The sequence below is a fragment of the Phaenicophaeus curvirostris genome, chromosome 6, assembly GCF_032191515.1.
Source record: "Phaenicophaeus curvirostris isolate KB17595 chromosome 6, BPBGC_Pcur_1.0, whole genome shotgun sequence".
Taxonomy (NCBI): Eukaryota; Metazoa; Chordata; class Aves; order Cuculiformes; family Cuculidae; genus Phaenicophaeus; species Phaenicophaeus curvirostris.
Window position 1 is genome coordinate 17,307,272 of NC_091397.1, and position 19,163 is coordinate 17,326,434.

General features: G+C 38.4%; 1 protein-coding gene across 3 annotated transcripts in view; it reads left to right on the forward strand.

Moving 5' to 3' along the window:
* MPP7 (MAGUK p55 scaffold protein 7) overlaps window positions 1-17,605 on the forward strand; it is a 152,767-nt gene extending 135,162 nt beyond the window's left edge. For all 3 annotated transcript variants that reach the window (XM_069859439.1, XM_069859438.1, XM_069859440.1), the window contains 6 exons: window positions 3,601-3,771; window positions 10,468-10,548; window positions 12,373-12,466; window positions 13,571-13,679; window positions 15,121-15,264; window positions 15,790-17,605. In XM_069859439.1, the coding sequence (XP_069715540.1) occupies window positions 3,601-3,771; window positions 10,468-10,548; window positions 12,373-12,466; window positions 13,571-13,679; window positions 15,121-15,264; window positions 15,790-15,969 (779 nt within the window). In that variant the 3' untranslated portion in view covers window positions 15,970-17,605. The remainder of the gene's footprint in view (window positions 1-3,600; window positions 3,772-10,467; window positions 10,549-12,372; window positions 12,467-13,570; window positions 13,680-15,120; window positions 15,265-15,789) is intronic.
* The last annotated feature ends 1,558 nt before the right edge of the window (window positions 17,606-19,163 follow it).

Sequence of the window (19,163 nt, forward strand, 5' to 3'; positions counted from 1 at the left end):
ATCTCTGGCTCACGTTTGTTCTTTTCTGTAATGGCTAAGTTCTAGGTGAACTTGTTGAGCCTTCTTAAAATACAGGACAATATTACTTTTTTAATTTTACCTATAAGTTTCAGTCATAGAAATATTAAATGTTTTAGTCAAGGAAACACATATTAGCATTTGGTAGGAACGGTTGGACTCGGTGATCCGGTGGGTCTCTTCCAACCTGGTTATTCTGTGATTCTGTGAAACTTTATCACCTGAGTCTTTATGATGCTTTATATGCAGCTTGTAAAATGGACAGGGGACAAACTAGCCTGAAGACAGCACTGAAAGATTTTCTTCTTTTTCTCCTTCTTGATTAAAAAAAAAGTAAAATCTGGGTTTTTTTTTCTTTTTTAATAGAAGAAGGAATGAAAAATCCTAAATAACCCACCACCTTATAGTGTGGTAATGAAATCTGAATAATGTGGATGGAGAAAAGAGAAACAAGTTACAAATGATCTCTGCCTAACAGCAGAGATTGAACTGATCATGAAGATTTTGTAGAAGGGATGTTTTTCCTAAAGATTGTGCAATTTGACATGTAAGCTGAGGTTAAGAAGCTGTAAGTAATGGTGCTAAGATACAGCTAGTCGGTGGCACAGTAGTGTGATTTACTGTTTCTAGCCATCAACTTTTAAGGCAATGTATCGCAGCTTAGAATAAAATTTATTAATTGAAATAAAAACCATTATAATCTACGTGTTTTTGCCAACAAGAAGCAGGTCTGCTTATTTTGATAGGATAGAATTCTGGAGTCCTGGAACTCATGAATTCCTCAAAGGCATTTTGAGTTGCTGCTTGGTTACAAAAAACCTTCTCTTGCCGAAAGTTGTCAAAATGTCAGTGGAGAGAGGCCTGGTGAGGAAGCTGGATGAGGTAGAGTTTCATAGGCCAGTTCTTGCAGCTTCTGCAATCATTTGTGAGACATATGGTCAGGCTTTGTCATGCAGAAGAACTGATCCTTTTTAAGTTGACAAGTGTTGGATGTGAATGTTGCAGTTCTTGGTGCATTTTGCCAATTTCCTGGCAATACGTCTCTGCTGTGATGGTTTTGCCAGGATACAAGAAGTTGGAGTGGATGATTCCACTTGCTGACCACCACACAGTGACCATAATCTTTTGATGCAGCTTCAGCCTGAGGAAGTGTTTTGGTGCTTCCATTCAGTCCAGCCAGTGCACAGAACACTGCTGGTTGTCTTATAGAAGCCATTTTTCATCACCTGTCGCCATGTGCTCAAGAAATGGATAACTTTTGTTGTGCCAAAGAAGTGCAGAAGTGCTCTTCTGCAACCTCTCGAGTTGTTTTGCATGGGTCCACTTCAATACTGGCCCTTAATTGGTTGTTATTTTTTGCAGAATGACGTCTGCAACCCTCCTCATCTTAAAGGCTCTCATTTCCATTACAGAATCTTTGGAGCCAATATCAAGCTGTACATTTGTTGATAGCCACCCAGCCAAATACTTGGTTGATATGGCTAGCAGTTTCTGCTGCTTTACATCCCCTTTTGAACTCCTACAACAAAATCACTCGAATTTGTTTTTTCTCCATCTTCAAATTGACAGTATAATATAAAAAAGAATAAATAGTGAAAATAAAGCTATTAGCACAAATAATTAGAGTGTATTTCATACTTTAAAATGGTATTCTACGTGAACATAGTTAAATAGAAGTTTAATCCAAAATAACCGTCACAGTTTATAATGACAAAAGCACCAACTATTTTTGCACCAACCTAATATTCATAAGTTCAACACCAAATTTGAATGGAGATAACTGGCTTAGCTTCATTTGACCTCCATCCTTGCATTTTACCTTTTCCAGATATGTGGATTCTGTTTTTTTGTGACAAAGCTTTATATTCTGTCAATTGTTTAGTAGCAAATGGTGAAGAAATAGTTCTTGCTTTTTCCTTTTCATAAAATTCTTATATAGAAAAAAATTCAGAACAATTTTCAGCTTTCTTTTAGGGCAACTGATTTTTTTTTTTTTAATCTGGAGCCTTTTTGATTAGAACTTGGGAAATGTATAACCCACTTAATGTGCCTATATTGCTAATGTTACTTTAACCTGTCTTTATATACCTATCTAGCTCTACTTTTCATCAATTCTCATTTTACTTATTCATATTTTGAATATGAATGGATTGGTATCACTGTATTCTCAAAGGAATTTTTCTTCCCTTTTTGTGTGTCTGCATGTGTTGTGAATTCCGTAGTTACAGGGGTTCACATCAGTGAAATAAAGTGGTTAACATAGTCTGCGACCCAGGTTCTGCAAAGATTTATGCTAAGCGGAGCTGTGCATGTGCAAAATGCTAAGCCTGTAACTAAACCTGGTAGGATTTTGCTTCAGATCTGGTTCTAAATGTTTGCAGAACGAAGTCTTGAATTTGCCAGCTACTTTCTCTGAAGAAAAAAATGGTAATGTGGTTACTTCTCGAACACCTAAACATAAGTGCTTTTACGAGTTTATGAAAACATATCATTGAAAAACCTGGGGTCACCAAAAGTTTGCACAATTACTGTCGTATGAAATGATCTGGGAAAAAAAAAAAAAGGTAGTGGGATTTTTCCAGTATTTAAACATAGATTATGTTCTACTTTATTACCCCCAAATAATTAAATAAACTTTGCAGTCCTCCCTTTCAGTCTTCTTGTAGTTCCCTCTAGAACAAAAGTGGTACCATAGAGATACCAGTAAAATGTAATATAATGCAGTGTAAAGGATTTATTTGAAAAACTGTATGATAATCTTTAACAAAGAAGTAAATTGGTTTTTAGCGTATAGTGTAGAAGGGGGGGGTTTATGCTGTTCTACCTGAAAATTCCTACAATTATCTCCTCTGAGAGTACTTAAAAGCTATATGAAATTTCCAGTCATCTAGATGGATGCTGTAGATGTGACACTGTTGATGCAATTGTAAATGCAAATTAAATGGAATATTAATTTTGACTTTTAATTTCATGCGAACATATCCATAATATGGGTATTATATTGTCTATGATGTGTCATAGTATTTTGGAATTTAACTAATGGTGTTTGGGTTCACATTTAAACATCTCTGTGAAGGATTTTGTGTGATTTTTTTTTTAATGCTAACATGGAGCTCAGCATGAAAAAATTGTTCAAGGAGTTAATTCTCATTAACCCTTTCAACTACCAGATGTGTTTCCGTTGTATGTTGTATTTGGTGTCTGTGTGCTATGGTGATTTAACAGAAATGCCTTAAGTGTGGTTTGAGAGTCCAGATTGCATGAATGTCCTTGTGTGTATATAAACTAGTGTATAAGACACTACAGTTATGTAAAATATGCTGACAACTTATTGTATTTATATTTTACAGCTTGTTGTTGCAACTGTTCTGATTTTAATGGTAATCTTAATTTTGCAGTTTAAATAAGCACCTGATATAGTTTGGAACTGTGAGAAAATATTGTTCAAATTACCTGGCTTATTAAACATATAATCCATTTTTTATTCCATGCACCACTCCTCTAGAGTTTGGAAGAGACTATTTTCAAATACATTGAGAAGACCTATTATCTTACTTTGATAAAATCCTGTTCTTATTACAGCTGGTTTTAGAAGAAGCTTTCGTCTTAGCAGAAAAGATAAAAAAACAAACAAATCTATGTATGAGTGCAAGAAGAGTGATCAATATGATACAGCAGATATCCCAACATACGAAGAGGTTGCAAAATATAGAAGACAACCTAATGACAAGTGCAGGCTTGTAGTTTTGGTTGGTAAGTTGTTTTCTTTTTTTTTTTGACTGGGTAAAACAGAGGCCTGCTGATTAGCACAGTGGTTACCACGAAATTGTTTAGATTGGAAGTGATCTCAGGAGGTCACCTGATACAGCCCCCAGCTCAGCAGGGTTAATACTGAATTCAGAGCAGATTGCTGATGAGAGAACAACTTCCAGAACCTGTCTTCCCACCATCTCCCCTCCCCTTCCTCTCCCCTTCCTCTCCCCTTCCTCTCCCCTTCCTCTCCCCTTCCTCTCCCCTTCCTCTCCCCTTCCTCTCCTCTCCACTAGACAAGCCCAGTTCTCTCAGCATCTCCTCACAAGTCACGTGCGTCAGCTCCCAACCATTTGTAGGCTCTCTGGTAGCTTTGCTGCAATTTATCAACATCTGTCTTGTAGTGCATAGGTTGTTGTGGACAGAGCATTTCTTACAGGGTCCGATTGCTGAGTAAAGGGAAAGAATAATTTCCCTTTATCTACAGGCTTGGCTCTTGGTGCTACAGCCCAGTATTCTGTTATCCTGCGTTGTTGGCAGCGTGTGCAGTGGACTCATGCACTGCCTACCTAGACCCTCAGGTCCTTTTCATCCAGGCTGCTCCCCAGCCGGTCTATCCCTGGGCTGAACTACTTCTGCCTTTGTTCTATGCCAGATGTAGGACTTAGTATTTGTCCATGTCAAATTTCACAAAGCTCTACCGGCCCATGCCTGTAGCATATCGAAGGCCCTCTGAATGGAAGCCCTGCCCATGAGCAAGTCACTCCCGTTCTGTGTCCTCTGCCAAGTTACTGATACAGATATTAAACACAGTATGTCCCAGGGTAGGTTGCTGGGGAACTTCACTTGGAGTGAGTCACCCAGTAGAGTACAGACTTGTAACCTTTGAACATGATCATTCAACCAATTTTTCATCTGTCTAGTAGTACACCCATCTAGAGAGGCTGTCCCAGCTTGCATATAAGGATGCTTTAGGAGACCACGTTTAAAGCCTTGCTGAAACAAAAGGAGATGACTTTAAAATGTAGCTGCCATGTTTACTAATCTGAACCTAACGGTCATGCTGCACTAGAAAGAATTAGGTCATGGTTCTGCTGTTAGAGATCAATCAATCTATCTACATGGAAAAATTAAAAAAAAAAAAAGGAAGAAAGAACAGCCAAACCAGAATATATAAGTGGAATGACATAAAACCATCAACTGTGTTAAAATAAGTAAATAGACAAGTAAAGAGAAAAGTGAGCTTCTGTAGGCCAAGAACAGATGTAAACATAGCTGCATAATACTCAAGGCATCATCCTTAGTCAGCTTAATGTTATTCTATCATCTGGCACTGCTATGGGTTCCCTATAGCATTTATTATCTAACCAAAACGCATTGCTTCAGTCTTCTAAAAAAAAAAAAAAGTACATGATCTTCAGTTTTTCAGTGGTAACCACTGGAGTACCAATGAGTCATAAGTAGCCATTGCTACCAATGAGCAATGTCTCATTGATTGTTGTTTCTTTTGCAGAAACACATAGGTTGATGCTTCATTAGCAAAGTTTCCTCCATTCTGGAAGCAGCAGAGCAGAGAAATGTAATCCTCTATCAGGGACTGTTATGAACTGTTGAGTAGCTGTGTTTTTATATCGCTCATATCCAAGGGAACGTTAAATTTAGTTTTTAATAAACAGTTTTGTCACTCTCCAGCACTAAAATTCAGCCACCTATTAGTGTGATCACTGTGAGATTGTGGGCTATATACAACAAGTAATAACATGGTTGAGTTGATTTTACACTTACATCAACAGAGTGCAGTGCAAAAGTGTGATAAGTAGACATTTTATAACAAATTGCATATGTCTGATCTAAGGAATACCTAGAGATTTCATTTGATTTTTGTTGTAATAAATCAAATGAAGAAAGTGTGCTTTTTTCAGTAACAAAAGCAGTTCAGAGATTTATTGCAGACTTCAGTAATTCTAATGTTTTTCTCTGGATATTAAGAGCAGCTTAAGTCTGGCCAATACTATAAAAATGTCTTGGGCAAAATGTGGAAAAACTAGCAGAGCTAAGCAATGCAGGTAATGTAGAAGCGAACACGTTTAAAAAGCTTTTTGTGTGCCAGTAGCAGCATTCAATATAATCCATAAAATATAATTTGGATATTAGAACTAGGAAAGAAAGGGGTAGATAATTAATTTACAGCTTTAATTAGTGGTGGCACTAAATATCTGTTGTGTTATGCTGGGCCTAAATGTATAATTTACTGTTGGAACATAGGTTTAGGTTTAGTTATGCCCCTTTTTAGGGGGAGGGTGTTTGACGACTTCGAAATTGAAATTTCTTTTGGCTTCATTTTAAATGGTCTAGTCTAATTTACAGAATGCAAATTTCACACACAGTAATTCTTAGTGCCCTGTAGTGTGATATATACTAGTCTCAGGTTCAGCTAAATGTATTAGTTTCTCAAGACTTTACCTTTCTGCAAATGCAGGTTCATGAATAAAGTTCTGCATATCCTTGGGGCTAAAATAACAGATCATCTGAAGCAGTAATGATACACGTGCTTCTGCTGTGCTTTTACTTGTTATAAATGTGATGAGTCTATAAAAAAATGAAATTATCCAGTACCGTGACACCGGTCATTTTCTGGTAACTTACTGCTTCTAGACTGCCAACAAATCCTTTAAGTCTTCCTTCAAAAATATTGCCTGCATTCTATACATGATACCGTGCAGTTCTATCAAGCAAAGGCAGGATATTTTAATATGAAACATATTATTTAGACACTAGAATTTTGATTTACATTACTGAGGAAAAAGTCCTGCTCACAAAGGCTTCTGCTTCAGTAACTGTGAGGGCTGGACTAGCACAAATTTTATTTTCTAAGAATCAGAATGAATGTGCTCTATACTATAACTTTACATGGTGTAGTAACAGCCGAGTCAGAGATTCCTAAAGGGACAGTGCTAGGTTAAAGCAAGGTCAGGAGAAACAAGCCATGCGCATGTCTCCCAAAATGCACACAATTGTGTGTGTGGCGTTATCACCAGAGGCATGCAAAGCCTTTCACGTGCTGTGGTTACCCAGGGTGATGTATCTGTCCTAAGTGGGCAGTGATGGAAGCAAGGACCAGAGGTGTGTCACCACAAAGGGGTGGTTATTGATGGTATGTGACACAACAGAAAAGGCTCTCTCTGTCTCTGAATTAGGCTGCCAGTTGTCCCCACAAAGATGTCAATCTAATCTCCAGCAAAGAAAATTAATCTGGGACTGGCGAAGTTTTCTATTGTATTGCATACATTAAAAAAAAAAAAGTAATCACCTTTGGTTTTATCATGAAGGAGCTATTTGGAGGCTAGGTCTGTCTCAGAGCAAGGGAAGAGTGAAATGGAAGTAGCTCCTAGCTCTCCACATCTTTTGACTTACCTTTAATGTAATGTGTTCAGCAGTGGCTTGCAAAGTCTCAATGTATTTACAGCAATAGTTCAGGAAAATGTCCTACCATGGTCATATTACGTCAAGTAAGGCATGTGGACAATAGCAAAAGAGACCTAGAACTGCATCTTCGTTAAGCCTTCCTGACTGAAGGCATGGGTAGGCCAGTGTCCCTCAGGAATGAATGCATAGGATATTGGGTAGCCTTGCCCACGAGAACAGCAGTATAAAGTCAATGACAGTTCTTCAGTGAACAACAAATCTAGAAGTACACTCCCACTGCTAGTTGTAATTTACTGTAACACAAAAACAAGGGGTTCTGCCTTCCTACCACATATCTCACTGAGCTACAGCAGGAAATGTGTAGGCAGTCATTGTATTACAGGGTTTGGTTGTAATAGAGAAGGAATAATTGAGCCACAGAACCTCTGTCAAGGCTTTATGCACCTAGCAGGGATGTTGTCACCTAACTCCCCATATCTTTTCTGAAAGACTGTTTTCTTCTCAAGTAGACTTCTAGGAGGTCATGATGTATTTGTGGGTGAAGAGTGGCTGGTTGGGTTAACCCTCCTGAGACCTGAACTTACATCAAACAATTTTTTTCAGCTTCTTTAGACATGTCTGAATGGTATAAAATTTAATGCAAGTTTTATTGATTGGTGGTTCCATTCTGCAAGTGTCTCTCAGTAAATAGAGTTAGACGCTACAGTCTGTTTGTGCAGGATTCGACTATCGCTTAGCTTATGTGACTCAACATGCAACAGCAAACACCATAGGTGTTCCTTTAAGAAGTAAACAAAATATCTCTAAATCTGTCAGCATAACTAAACATTGGTGCCAGGGGTGACTTACAAAAACCTAAAACTATGCTCCAGTCATGGATCCCACATGCCTGGCATTTTACTGTAAAACTCCGAATTGTCCATTTCAATCCTAGTGCTTTATTCTCTTCTTGAATTCAAATTCATAAGTATTAGAAAGTGGCATCTTTTTCTGCTGCATCAAAATGAAAAGAATATTCAGAATAGAAATGCACATTACACTCATGAGATCTAGTGTAAAAATCAGCATAATGGATGGCATTGCTAATTAGGAGTCAGCCTTCAGCATCCATGTGCTACAGGTACAAGAGTTCTGCAAAGACAACACTGAAAAACAAGAATCTACACCTTTCTGTGGTTAAATTTAAAGATGATTTTTGAATGGTAATCTGGAAGGTGAGACAATTAGTAGTGATGATGTGGTCTGGAAACAGATATGATGTAAGTTTCCAGTGCATCTGTCACAGGAAATGAAGCCTGGGTTCTTTATGTATAAATCGAGCTAAAAGCATATTGTTGATTTGACAGCATGTAGTCTGAGGAATAATATTTGTGTAGATTTCATGGGAAAGATTTTTTGCTTGGAAGGAGTAAAATGGTTTATAAAATTTGAATTCCACTTGTTTCATTCTACTTTGCTAGTATATATTGAGATTTTTAATTAGTTTTCCTATAAAAATCCGTATTTGCCTTAAATAGCTATATTATTAAAAAAAGGAATTTTTTTTTAAAATAAGAACAAAAGTTATGTCATTATCTACGTGACACATTGTTTTCCTCTGCAGACATGCACCAGTAGAGGCTGCTGTACACCGTATTAAATAAACATTTATACATGCTGATAGATTAATTTACAGGCAGGTCAGAGATGGAACTTGAAATGTAGTTGTGTGTTTAACTTATGTAAACATATAAAAATTATAAATGCAGAAACACTAAGATTATACAGAGAGACCATAGTCTGGGGATAGTAGCACAGTAGCAAGCATTTGCTTTCCGTCGTTATATGTTTTTAACTTTGGACAGGGTGAGCAGCCATTTTTACAAATAGGCACCTGAAGGTGCTGAAGCATCAGTCTTTGCTTTGTGATTCTCACCAGTAATTAACCAATATCTTACTGCTTCACTAAAATGTTTATTAGGTTTTGTATTTCTAACGTTTAAAATGTCTCTGTTAAAGAGCACTCCATGCATAGATGTGTCACTTTTACTGTAACAGCAAGAATTTTCCTTAAAACTAGACGTATTATCCTTGTATTATTTGAGATATGGATCCGGTGATTCACTCTCCTCTCTGTGTTCTGCTCCTGACTTGGCTCTGTGGAAACAAAACCACTGCACCATCAGAACTGCATGAGGACACCAGAGCTGAGCTGTCTCCACACATACATGACGCCACGTCCCACCACCAAAGGGGCCAAATGGACTGGAGACGGGCAGCAATTGCCCTTGTCTCATAAGACAAAGTGCCCTCACTGAAACCTAAAGCACAACTGGCCAATACCTGAGAGCTATGGACAACCTGAAAACCAAGAAGAATATTTGCTCAGTGGCTTCTAGAACAGCAGTACTCACATGAAGTGGAAGAGAGGGGTCAAAAAAAATCTGTGCAAACTTTGTTTCTTCCTGCCATCCTCTTTCCAAGAGTGTTCTCTCTTTGGCAGCAGCATGAAGAAGGAAACATTTGCTTTGGACCAGTTCAGACAGCAGGCAGAAGATGAGCATAGCTTAAAAGAAAATCCACAATAAAGAAAGAAACCCAAACATCCCAAATAGGTTGTGACCTGGGGCGTACTGCCTCCCCTCTCCCCAGGTGCTGTCAAAAGGTGGACAGTGACAGCTACAGCTGGCCAGAGGCCAGGTGGTGCTCCTTCTTGTAGCTGGGGCTGGAAGGAGCACAGTGCTCCCAGGACATGGAGGGAAGGTGGGAACAATGCTTCTCTGGAGACTGATGCAGGCAAGGGATGCAGCGACTGGAGGGAGGGAGGAAAAGGCAATACTGACACATGGAGTGCAGAGGCTCTGAGGGGACTTTGTGCATACCAGCTGGGGCCCTCTAGTCTCTGAGTTGTAGGTATTCTGGCAAAACAAATAGCCAAACCAGTTTTTGTGCTGGAAATCTGCAGGTTAGAGTGTGGGTTCTTTAGCAGGACTGAGGATGGAGATAGGTATGTATTGAGGGAGTTGCTGTAGGAAAGTAAGTTAGCTTTCCTGTCAACTTTTTCTCTGATATTTCCTCAGTAGTAAAGTCAGAGCAGAGTCACTGCCAACTGCATCCCCTGAAATTCGTCAGTGCTATATATTCTTGGAGAGGCTAAAACCATGGGCGTTTCCAAATGACTGATTAAAAGCTGATATATATTATAGCTGTGTGCTGCATGGTCTTAGACAGAACTTACACCTGAAGACGAGAAAGGGCTTGCTGTTGGGAAACAACATGTTTTTTTTCTTTCAGGTCCTGTAGGGGTGGGACTGAATGAACTTAAACGGAAATTGCTGATCAGTGACACGCAGCATTACGGGGTAACAGTGCCGCGTAAGTAAAAATACACTTCTACTCTCCTAATGCTATCCTCGCATTATTATACTTTATTGTTGGATTACCTTAAGGCACTTACAAATTTGGTTCCCTAAATGTATGCTTGGCATCCAAATTACTTTTCTAATTTTCGAAAGTGCTGCTGCTGCAGTTGTATTTTAAATAGCACTGATTAAACTGATAGGGCATTTTGGCTCAGAGGCATTGCTGTAGATTTTTAGTACAAGTTTAACGTGATTGATGTCAGCGTGGTTTAGTAAATGAAACTCGACTGAAGAACACCCTGAGTTTGGCTACAAAGCAGTGAAATGTACTCTGCTAGCAATGCTTGCTTTCAGCAAAATGGCCTTTCCATATTAGGCTCAAAAGTGAAGACTGACGATAAGCAGTTTGATCGTGTGAATAAATGAATTAAATCCCTTTGGTTAGGGTTAGAAAAGTTGACTTGGGGATTTTTTTCCTCTTTCCCCTTCTCTGACCAAGTAGTGTTACTTTGTTTAAAGATTGAATAACAGTGTTCAGTATTAACTAATACAATACTTTACTGGGGTTTCCTTAATGTGGAGAACTTGACAGTTTTAGTTAGACTTGCCTTGTTTTGCTTTCTACTTGTACTTTTGTGTCCTGTAGGGATAATTTAAAAATACGGGTCCAGATTCTGAATCTGGGAGATAAAGGTTTTTGGAAGTACAGGCATTCCATGAAGTATATATAAGAATGAATTTGCTAGGCAGAAAAATTAATACATTCGATTTTGGCAAGACATTTCATTTGCACATTTCCTTCAGCTGGGTATTGAAAACAACAATGAAGTAAGCCAGGTTTTCGCAAATATCTAACAGAGAAATGTATGCAATCATTTGCCCAAAGATAATTATCTAAAAATTTCCAGTATTCATCAAGCTGCCTTCTCTCTTTTCTCTTCAAAATTTGTGGTTATAATTTAAAACAAACACATAAAGAAATCCCTCAACTGGAAATCCAGTAAGTCAGGACCTGGAGGGAGAACTGGGGTTTTTGTCTTGGAAATGTTCCTCTTTGTGTCAGGCTAAGAAGAGCATGATTCCAAATGGCATTCAGGACTTTCTTACTGCAGGCAGGTTGTGTACGTTCCTGTGTGATGGAGAAAGCAAGATGTTGTAGCATACAACTTGCATTAAATAGGACTTTTGAATTAATTTATTATCCATAACTGGCAACGCTACAAATAAGTTTTGTTTATAAGTAAAACTTTAGTACCTAGCACTTGAAAGAAAGTAAGAAGTGCAAGTACTACAAGGCTACTAGAAGAAAAAGGAATTAGTTTTTGATCACCAGAAAAAGAAAAGCACTGAGCATAAAACTCACACCCAATGTTTTATTATTATGCTTTACATAGCATAGCTACAAGTGTTGTTAATGAACATAACATTTTTATAAATCAGGTTGGTGAGCTTTGTTTCCCTTTATGGTCTTGTATGCTAATAAGTTTAACAAGTGTTGAGATTGGTGTAGTTGTTATGGACTACTGCTCCTTTTATTATTCAGCTGTCCTCCTTTTACTGGATTTTTCCACTACTTAATAAAAATTATAATCTGATACTTGTCCAGTAATTTTTTTTTCTTACTTTTTCTGCACGCTTTTAAAACGCAGTCCTGTCATGTGCTTGTGTGCTGCCTACCAGATCCAGAGCAGCCTTATATCTATCAGAAGTGAGGGGGACTGCTACACTTAGTATTGCATAAGTCCTGTGTGCTTTTCAGTATTTCCTGAACCGGTTTGAATTATATTGTTTTCTGCACATTTTCCTTTTTTTTTTTTTCCATTTAATGCACCTGCAGACACTACCCGTCCAAGAAGAAGCCAAGAAAGCGACGGTGTTGAATACATTTTCATTTCCAAGCACTTGTTTGAGACAGACGTACAGAATAACAAGTATGTCAAAGAGATTTTTAACTAGAACTGCAGTTAAAACAATGGCTTTATTATAAAATAAAATAAAATGGGGCTGATTGTAATTTTACATAAGTAGTCAAAGTGGATATAAGTTGCAGTGACTTGAAGATGTGTTAAAATTACATTTTGATATATAAGCAGATCAAAGCAGCTGGCAAAAACGCAGAGGAAAAAAAATAGCATGTGCAAACAGAACTGTTTCTAAGCTTCCAAGTATTTCCAGTACTTCAGCTCATCAAGGAAACACTGAAATTGTAGGTGGTCGGTATTAGGGAGCACTTTTTCAATAGGGCATCATCTGTTGTAGCAATAAAGCATTGCAGCTCTAAGAGGGGGAGCTGGAAAGTGCTGTAAACATGCCTGAGACAATGTTTGTGCAGTTCTGCTCTCTTTCAGGCTAGGCACTTCCTCTGCTTTTGAATTTAGAGATCTACAGTGAAGCCCTTGCATGTAAACCCACTAGAAACTAAATTGAAATAAAGACAATGGTAGCATCACATTCTCCAGCAGCCTGTAAAATGTCATAGCTTGAAATTCTGTCCCAGTGCTTCAGAAGGCAAAAGTGTATTAGACACAAAGCTGCAGGTTTTATTGAAACTTCAAACTGTGCTTTGCTTTTTTGGCAAATAGTGCTTGTGCTTTTATAGTGTATAACCGGCTGCCTTGGTTCCATTAGCACCATTGTTGCTCCTCCTCCTCTTCTGAGACAGAGAATTTGGATATTCTGTGGTGTGCAATGAAATTTCAGTAGTTTCTATTGTTTAGCTTATCCACTGTTATATTGCATTGCATTAGCTCAGAAAAAGAGGTGATGGAAAACATTAGTGGGCTGTTGGACCACAGTCCTTTTTTCTCTTTAACTGTAATGCAAGCAGGTGTTACTGATTTGAAAGTGGTGAAGTAGAAGATTTCTTAAAATTGACATGCTGAAGTACTTGATAGCATTTCCTTTATAAAACATGGTAAAACTCTCATGTAAAGTAAAATATTTTTGCTCCTGAATTAGATCTTATAAACTCAACTGATAAGTTTTTTTCTGGAGAAAGTGGAAATTATTCCAGTTGCTTTCACCTTCTGCCACAGGTTTATTGAGTATGGCGAGTATAAGAACAACTACTATGGTACAAGTTTAGACTCTGTTCGATCCGTTCTAGCTAAAAACAAAGTTTGTTTGTTGGATGTGCAGCCTCATGTAAGTAAACATGTCTTTTGGACTGTTGTAGTTCCCTAGAGTGCATATTGGGATGACAGGAAAAAATTGTTTCTAAAAAAGTACATTTTATTCCCCACTGAATGACTGTGGGCTTGCTGGTTACCTTTATTGCAGCAAGATTCCCTGAAAGGAAGAGAGGAAGGAGACTTCAATACATATTGGCAAGTATTCAGCTCAGTAATTAACAGAGTTGAAAGCCTGCAGCGTAATACTAAAGTTTTAATTACAAAACACTCCTATATTTTCACTCATCTTTCTGCTGGGTTGAGTTAGAGGTTTTCTCTGAAACTTGATTTCAGAATGGCTTTGAGCTGGCGTCCAGTCCAGACTCTCTCTCACGTGTTGAACTGGACCATTCACGCAGAGGATTTCCATGCAGGGTGGATGGACACGAGTCAAGGAACGCACTTAATGTGTTGTTGGCTGAATGATGGTTAAGAACACTCCTCTGTAAACCATTTTTTCTTGCATTGGCTTGTCTTTCAACCCCACTGAACAGCTCCACTGGGAATTTTTATGCTACCAATAACCACAGTGCTTCCAGGAGCTGGGCTAGTTTGTCTAAACCCAGCCATAGTATTTCTTCTCCAAGGATGGCCAGCCCGTCACTTCTGAACTCCAGCAGCTCATGAACGGTTCCCGAGGCGGTGTCAGATGTGGGGCAGGGGAGGATCCAGGGAATCCAGACCCCATGCCAGTGGAGGAGGGGAGCTGGGAAGGGGCTCTTGGCATTGTTACTCTCAGGCTGCTCTGCAAGGCTATTGCCTATCCAGCACAGCCCTGTTTTCCACTGAAGTACTAAATTCCCTCAGGGACCCAGGCTTGTGAGCCATCTGGGATCCCACTCTCTGACTTTGCATTTTCCTGTAGACTTTGGGAGAATGAAGAAGATAGAAAGCTGCTGGCCGCCCCAATCGTGCTTCACCCTATGTGTAATCTGACTTGTAGGTCTATCTCTAAGTCTATACACAGCATCGCTCAACTGACTGGGGAATAATGAATAGCAGGAGTTACGTGGTGGACACGCAGTACTGAAGAGAACAAATCATTGACCTGTTGTGACCAAGTGTCAAGACACCTTTTCCCATTACTTTTCATGAGTACAGAAAGAGTTATTCCTGCTAAAATGTGTTGAACTTCTCCTCCTCTCCACCCTCCTGCTGCCAGTGGCACAGCCCAACCTTTGCCAAGCTGATGGGGTTTGCCATCAGCCTGTGTGGAAATGGAGAGTTTTCTTACCATTCACATGAAAATTCTCCTCACGCGTATCAATGTTGGTCACCAGGGTGGGATGGCAGTAAATGAAAAATAGCTTTCTAGATGTGCTTTATGGGTTTCTTTTGGTTCGTGAGGTTTTTTTATTACAGTAAATTCCGTTGTGTGAAATAAACTAATTATTTAAAACCTTTCCACTTCCCAGACAGTGAAACACTTACGGACATATGAATTTAAACCATTTGTTGTATTTATAAAGCCTCCATCACTCGAACGTTTGAGAGAGACCAGAAAAAACGCCAAGGTTATTTCAAGTAAAGATGATAAGGGGACTGCAAAACCTTTTACAGTAAGTATATTCAGACATGGTAGAACTGGAGACTGTTGTTTTGTTGTTGTGGTTTACCTTGAAAATAATGATCATTGGATCTTATCAACAGCACCTGTCAGGGCTTTCTTGTGATTTCCCAGCCTCTCGCAAGTCACAGATTTACTGTGGTGTTTTCACTGTTTGATATCCTCATGGCTATTTACATTTCCATGGTCTTCTGATTTGATGTCATTGAAGAACCCCCCAGTGCAAATATATTTTCACGAAATTTTCACTGCTACTGCTAACAGAAAATGTCTCTCATTACCATGCAGAGACCAGTGTCACTGCAAGGTGAGAAGTGAAAGAATTCCCTTTTGAGCAAAGTCTGCTCTTGAGAAAGCTCTCTGAGATCACTTACAATGGTGATCTCCATATTTTTTTTATTAAAAGTACAGTTTCCCTCTCCTGTTGAGATAAGAAATAAGCAAGTAGCTTTGCATTTACCACAGAAGATGTTTATGTGATGTTTCTATGGACTGACTATGCTTGCACTTCTTCTAGGAAGAAGATTTTCAAGAAATGATTAAATCTGCCCACTTGATGGAGAGCCAGTATGGCCACCTTTTCGATAAGGTGATAGTCAACGATGATCTCACTACCGCTTACACTGAGCTTAAAACAACTCTTGACAGGTTGGAGACTGAGACCTTCTGGGTTCCCATCAGCTGGCTACATTCATAATGCTTTAAATAAACAAAACATCTGCTATTGTCTCAGCACGTAAATATGGGGCAAGGTTACGCATTACCTGATGGCCATTTTCTTGGTAGGAGGGCTTCCTAACTCTGCCTGAGCAGCAGGTACACTCCTCATGCACTTGGGACTGGTCTCATTTTCCCGTGTCTTCAATCCTCCTGCCCGCAATTCTGGGGCAGAACAGTCGGATGAAACCAAATTCTTACTCTGCTCTATAAAGTGAGCTAATACTTGTGTGACAAAACTACCAAACACCTCTAACATCATCTGTGTGTTTCCAAGGTAGGTTTTTTTAATGGAGGATTTCTAGAAGATCCTAATTAATACTGGCAATCAGCACTCTGGTTGTTTTAAGCATAACTGCTCCCATAAAGAGCACATCAGCACTTGGAAGTTATTACCCCGATGTGCTTGAGACAACTGAAACAGGCAACAGTGACCAACATTTTTATGAGGAAAACATTGTAGTTTTAATTACATATCAAGATAAGTGGTTTTACTTTTCTAGATGTGAACCTTGTCTTACATGTACAGTGTGATTTTTAGTATTCCTTTGCACTTACATAGTCATGGAAAGAATGATGTATTAAGTGGCTTAATTGTGAAATACTCTGCTGTGAGCATGCGTAGATTGAAAATATTTTCACACATGCTTTGTGGCTCAACAAAGAAAACTGACAGGAATATTTATTTAAATAGGGAAAAATGGGAGTTACTTTATATATAACTTAAAAGTCTTAGGGACTGATCTCTAAAATCAGTGGCAAAGTGACATGAATAGCAATAAAGTAGGAAGTAACTTTTTTTTTCCTTTAAATTGGATTAAAATATTTTTGGCTTCCTTTACAATAGTTTTCCCATCAAAATTTTTCAAACAATTAGCAAAGAAACTTTGGAGATCTGGGAAGCTGTTACAAGAGATTATTTTTCTTTTTATTGTGTAGTATGTAGTGATAATTTGTAGTAGTGTAACATATTTTGTCTCTTGCTGTAGACTGCACTGTAAAAAAGTATCCTTGTCACTGGTCAGACTCAGTTGGAAACATAATTTTAAAATTTGATGTGGCACTGTAAGGAAATGTATATTAGATGATGTATTTTTAATATAGATAATTTGGTATTTTTCTTTATTTACTACTGATATGCAGGAAATGTGTACGTGTGTAAAGACCAAGTAACACCTGCGTGTTGTGTTGTGAATATGTCTTGTAACTACAGAATGTGTATAGGAACTTGCTAACTTCAGATCGTCACCTCTGTGGCATTCAAGCAGGAAACCGTTATTTCATGTTAATCTGTAAAGAGAATATAGCTGTCTTGTTTAAAGAAAAAAGAATTTAGTGAAACTTTATATATTTATGAAGGGGTTGAAAAGGGATGTTAAGTTTTTTAATTTCTTGTCAATGTGATCATTTACTAAGGAGATTACTAAGTCTGTAATTTGAAACACCGTCTCTGTAAATGGAGCTCAACATTCCATGTAAATATTTTATTTCAGTTCATACACTGATAAAGCCATCAGATTTTGCAGTTTTATTCTAAATGTGTATTTAATGTGTGGGTCATTGCATTTGGCTTAGAGTTGTATAAAATAAATGAAATGCAAGCAACAAGAGCAAAATCCCTAGGAGTCTGGAAATATTTATGGAAGAGTTACAGATGTACTGAATCCTTGTACGGATACATGCTCTGCTTGAACAGTTATAATGTAACTTTTGTCAAATTTCAGTGTTTTCCTGGCAGACTTAAACTTTTTGTAATATAAATAGTAATTTGTCGATTGAATTAATCGCATGGAGATTACATGAGTTGAGAATTTTTTTGTATTTTTTTTAATTACTGAAAATCGAAACTATTTTTCAGGGGATCTGGAGTTTAGCAGGTCTGTCTGCTTTTGCCTGCCAGATGCCAAGTGCCCTCACCATCTTTTGCAACCAACCCAAACTGAGAGGGCACTCGGCATCTCAGGATCTGGCCATTTCCAATGAGAGGGGCTTTAATCCTGGGGGAAAAACTCTTAACACGGCTTCTAACCTGTCTGAGAACATTAGTGTACAATACCACTCACATAAGGGACCTGCTTTTCTCTTTAAGAGATAAATGCTAGAATAATCTGCAAACTCCCTTTTAGAAACAGTTCTGGCTGTCCCACAGGCTGTTTTTCTTGTTTGTTTGAAATTAATTTAATTCCCGTTCCTGGCTCGGTGTGGTCTAGGAGAACCTTCTGCAATAGGTTCCCTGTACTGGACAGCAGTAACAGCCCTGTGCTTTGCTGCATTTATAAAGACACTGACCCTCTGATCCTCAGCGCAGTCCTGGCAGGAGTTTCCTAGACGGATGGCTGCCTGCCCCATCTCCAAGCCAGGAGCTAATTCCTGAATTGTAACACCTGCAAAAGAAAGGGAATCACAAAAACATAAATCCAGCCAACAGAGTAAAATGTGCACAGTGTCTTTCGGGGCTGAGAGACAGTTTCAATTAAAATTACTAGATTGCTCTTGAAAATCAACATTATAGCAGTGTTAGCTTCAATAAAAGGAAAAAAAAATTGAAACTGCTGGCAGGCAGAGAAGCAGGATCATAGGTCAAGGTAGAAAAAATGTCTTCACCTTACAGTTTCAACGGGACAGGAGTGTGCTTATCATGATGGATGCTAAGCCCATGTGCTGAATTGTTCTGGGATACCAAGGGGCACCAGGGAGGGAGGAGTTGGGTGAGAGTAGGGATTGTTCCTTTAACTCCTAAGAATTTGGGAATGAAGATGACTAAAACATGTTTCCAATATTCCAGATATTCAAGTTGTGCTATGTGGGTTTTTAGAGAAGTGTGTTTTGACAGTCAAGTCCAGATGTTTTTATTGTGTTTTAACTGTTTGCCATAGTCAAACAAATGGTAGCATTTTTTAAATATTGTACCAAGCTCTATACTTGAATTTACCATCAGGTCCTTGGTTGATGTCTTACCTTAAATCTGATCTTACCTTCTTATGCAAAACAATAAATTATTGCTATATCACTGAAGGTGGGTTTTTTTCTTTATGGTAAATTGCTCTGTAACATACAGGTTTATTGACTTTAAAAGGTAAAATGCCTAAGTATTAAGTTATTTCATAGATCTATTAACTGTAGTGCTCCAATTACCTTTAAAGAGAAAAAGAAAGCAACCTGGAACAAGCACTA